At 53.2% G+C, this 4,016-nt stretch overlaps 1 protein-coding gene across 1 annotated transcript in view; it reads right to left on the reverse strand.

Annotated features, from left to right (window-relative positions):
* Nucleotides 1-747: 747 nt before the first annotated feature.
* GPD1 (glycerol-3-phosphate dehydrogenase 1) overlaps nucleotides 748-4,016 on the reverse strand; it is a 7,955-nt gene continuing 4,686 nt past the window's right edge. Inside the window, exon 8 of the mRNA XM_006168178.2 lies at nucleotides 748-2,553. Within this exon, the coding sequence (XP_006168240.1) occupies nucleotides 2,457-2,553 (97 nt within the window). The 3' untranslated portion in view covers nucleotides 748-2,456. The remainder of the gene's footprint in view (nucleotides 2,554-4,016) is intronic.

The raw sequence follows: 4,016 nt of genomic DNA on the forward strand, positions 1-4,016 counted from the left end.
GCGTGGCCCAGCTCACCTCCGCCCCCTAAGGCGGGACCCCGCACCCGCCGGCTGCTCTGGTGGTGGTCGGTTTTGCACTTCCGGCTTCCGGGCCGGTCGTCCTTTACTCTGCCTTCTCGGACGAGTCTTCCGCTCAGACAGCCCTGTGGGATTCTGGGAGTTGTGGTTTTGGTTTATTGAGGGGAGTCTTTGGTGACCCAAGCTCTGGAACCGGAACTTTGAGTTTGCTCGTAGTCAGCCAATCCCTAGCCTACGGAGAGATGACGTCTCCAGTAGCTAGGTAGATTCTTTGGGAGCTAGGTCTTTGGAGGTGAACAGCACGCCCTCTAGAGTCTGGAGCTGTTCTCTACTTGGTGACCCGGCTGCGGGGCCAGTTCAGGTACGAATCTCACCTGCACAGCGAGGCACATACTGCTCAGTGTGCAGTCAGTTTTGGCCACGACTACGCAGTAGGCACGAGGAGTAAATGTCTAAGGTTTCAGTCCTGTGCGTGACCTCCGCGCTTGCAAAAGGTGTGATAAACCCCTAAGACGCGCCTGGAAGGTTGGGTGCTAGCTTCAGGGGTGGGGCACTGGGGGCTCTGGTGGGGTAGGGGAGAGGAGGGTACTGAGTGGGCACCAAGGATGGGAACCGAGAGTGGCTACAAGTCTTGGGTAGGGACTTCTTTTTTCATTGCACTTTGGGGAAAGTGTACACATACATGCAGTGACACAGCGCATGCGCTGAAGTGCCTTTCCCAACCTCCTGTTTCTAGGAAAACCACGCTTTATTGGGTAGACAAGTAGGCCCCATAGGAAGGCCTCAGATTCACAGTTAACTGCGGAGTGAACAAGAGTAGGCAAAGATGTCTCCCTGCCCCCACCTGGGGAGGCAGCTCCATAAAGCTAGTGCCCCATCTGGGCCGGGCCAGCCCTCACTCTCTTGTCTGATGTGGTAAGACAGTGACTTCCCAAGGGCTAGTGAGAGGGGCCGGCCTCCCTGGATTATTGAGAGGGTTAATGTAATGCTGGCCAGAGCCGCAGTGTGCCAGGTGCTGCCCCACAAGGAGCTGAGACCCCTACTGGACAGGGCAGGAGCCTCTCAGGCTTCAGAGACTATTTATAGCTAGGGCCCCAGGCTGCTGACCTGTGACATTCCCCTACTGCCACCCCATCCTGGAGCCAGGCCAGTGCAAGGTACACTCCTCTCCTCCCCACTCCCTCCTGCTCTCCCTCCACCCCAGGGAACAGAGTGGTTTTTATCTTCTTTCTCCTTGAGTTTCCCAGCTCCTGAGGTGCGGATGTGGTCAAGAAGTCCCAAGAAGGTGCTCATTTGACAGAGTTGGGCTCGGACTATCAGGACCCACCAACATGGGGAACTTGATCCCTCTTTTCCTACCCCTACTCAGCCTTTAAGCCACTCTGCCCCTGGCCTCCAGATGCCAGGTGCAGGCTTGCTGTCCTGGCTGCTCTGGGGCATCAGAGAGAGGTACAGGGTTTGAAAGGAATAAAGGGGATGGAGCAGGGAGCTCCTGGGGAGATAGCAGACAGGGCCCAGCTGACACCTCCCCCAGCTGGAGCTCCTGAGGAGGGAGGCTGGGCAAATACAAAGGTCACAGGGAGCCAGTGATCTGAGCCACTAGCAAAAGGTGTAGCTCTGTCAGCAGATTAAGTTTCTGCTCCCAAAAGAGGGTGCTGGTGGGGAGGGCGAGGGAAGGCTTGGAAAGGTCACACAGGGTGGGGAGAAGCTGGCAAAGAACTAGGAACCAGGAAGTCCCTGGGGAGAATGGCAAGCCCTGGGGCCAGGGATGCCAGCGTGGCAGCAACTCCAGTGCCAGGGCAGTCTGAGGGAGGGGGAAGAGGAAGACCAGAGGTTTCTGAGGACACAGGTGTTGCTAGGAGAAGCTAGAAGGGGGTTATTTGAATTTGTATTTTGTTAACAAACACAGATCCATTGATGCTGTGCGGGGCCTGGCAGAGATCAGCCAAGGGGTCCTTGGGGCCTAAGTTAGCTCAAAAGCCTAGACCCCTCCCTGGCAGCCCTTGCTTATCCCTCTTGTGGCTGTTACTTCTTTAGCCACCTAACTGGGTTTGGGACAGGAGTCTTGATCTATGTGAGGCAGCAACTGGCAGTCTTTACTTTGCCACCTTCTGCTCCCACCCTCCCTCATGCACACCCCAAAGCAGGCAGCACTGGACCTAGATGCTACCTCCTAGATGACAAGGAGAAAGCCCCACGTCTGGGAAAGGACAGGGCAACTCCATTTCTGACAAGATGTGGTGGCGAGGGGCTGCAGGCTGCTTTGGTAGTCCAGGGTCTCCACGCAGGAAGCTCGGTCCACAGCCTCCTATCCTCCAGTGAAGAGCTGAGAAGAGCCTGCTCCACAGGATGTTCCAGAGTTCTTGGTGACCAGGTGCCCAAGCTTCTGCCATCTCCATTAGGATAAAGAAGCTGCCTGGCCTGGACCCAGGCCCCGCTCACATATGTTCTGGATGATTCTGCAGGCAGCGGATAAATTCACCCACTGGCTGTCCCTCGTAGCACACTTTGTACACAGCTGTGAACAGGGGGAACCTAGGGTAGGGAGGAAGAGACCTAGTTCAACCTCCCATTCCCAGAACACCTGCTACCCACACCCCCCACACTCTGCATTCTCCACTTCACCCTCCAGTGCCCTACACTCCCCCCTGGGAACTCAGTCAGACTCTGGTTCTCCGTTTCCACCTGCTAAGAATCTGAACTCCCCTAGCCCTGGACTTTAGGGCCAGGTTGCTAATTACTCTGCCCTCTGTCATTCTGAACTTGTCTGCATGATTCCCTGGCTTGAATTTTTTTGTTCCAATTGGGCAACCCACTTCCCCTCTCTGAGTTTCAGTGTCATCAATTATAAAATGGGGGCTCATCACAATGCAGTGAAGATTGATTGTGTATGTGAAGATGTGACCACATGTTGTGTGAAGGTGCTCAATAAATGCCCATTTGGGGGCTAGCTGGTGGCAGGGTGGTTATAAGGAAGCCGGATCCCACATGGCTGATTGTGTATGCCAAGCCCAGGGCTTGAAAAACACACCGGGCTTAGGTGTACATGTGCCCCAAATCACAAGAATAGAGGAGAAGGGATTGCAGGGTGGCCATCCCCCCTGGAAGTTGCTTTCTCATTTTCTTTTTTCTCTCCCTCTCTTTCTGGTGAGCACACACACCCTATAGCAAAATTCTTTTTTTTTTTTTTTTTTTTGGAGAAGCTTTTTTGCTTTAGGGCACATGTACTCGCCAGAAAGACACAGAGAGACAGAAAGCTAGAAGTCACCTTCCAAGGGGGATGGCCACGCCACAATCCTTTCTTCTCCATTCTCCTCTCAGGATCTTGGACACACATGCACACATGCCCGGTGTAAGTTTAAGTCACCGGGTCCAGGACTCAAACTTTATTCAACTATAGAGGAGTCCAGCGACATAACCATTACACCAACTGCTGGCCCCGAAAAATTAATTTTTTTTAGAGATTTTTTTTTTTACTATAGGGCACCTGTGCATGCCAGAGAGACAGACAGACAGGTACAGAAAGCAAGAAATCACCCCCCAGGGGGGAGGGCCACACTGCAATCCTTTCTCTTCCATTCTCCTCTTAGGATTTTTGACACACACACCCAGTGTGTGTTTTAAGTCACCGGATCTGGAATTCAAACTGCAATTGACTACATGGGAATCCAGCAGCATAACCATTACACCATCTACTGGTCCCAGCAAAATTAGTTTTAAAGGTAAATGTCCATTTTCTTCTTCCTAGCCTCTTGTTCAGCTGTTCCCTTTACCAGGAGGCTTTCCTCTGACTAGCCATGAGCTGAAATCTTCTAGAAGTCTTTCACAGGCCAACAGAGCTCTGCTCTGACAAGCTCAGTCACCCATGGTCTTTGTGCTCCCTGAAAAGGAGCACCTTGAGGCAGAGTCCATCATCCTCCCCAGCTTAGCACCTATGGCAAGATGTGGGGGGCATAAGGGTTGGCCTTAGGGGAGAGGTGGGACAGTCAGATGAGCTT

Source organism: Tupaia chinensis, unplaced genomic scaffold (assembly GCF_000334495.1).
Source record: "Tupaia chinensis unplaced genomic scaffold, TupChi_1.0 Scaffold145652_1, whole genome shotgun sequence".
NCBI classification, from domain to species: domain Eukaryota; kingdom Metazoa; phylum Chordata; class Mammalia; order Scandentia; family Tupaiidae; genus Tupaia; species Tupaia belangeri.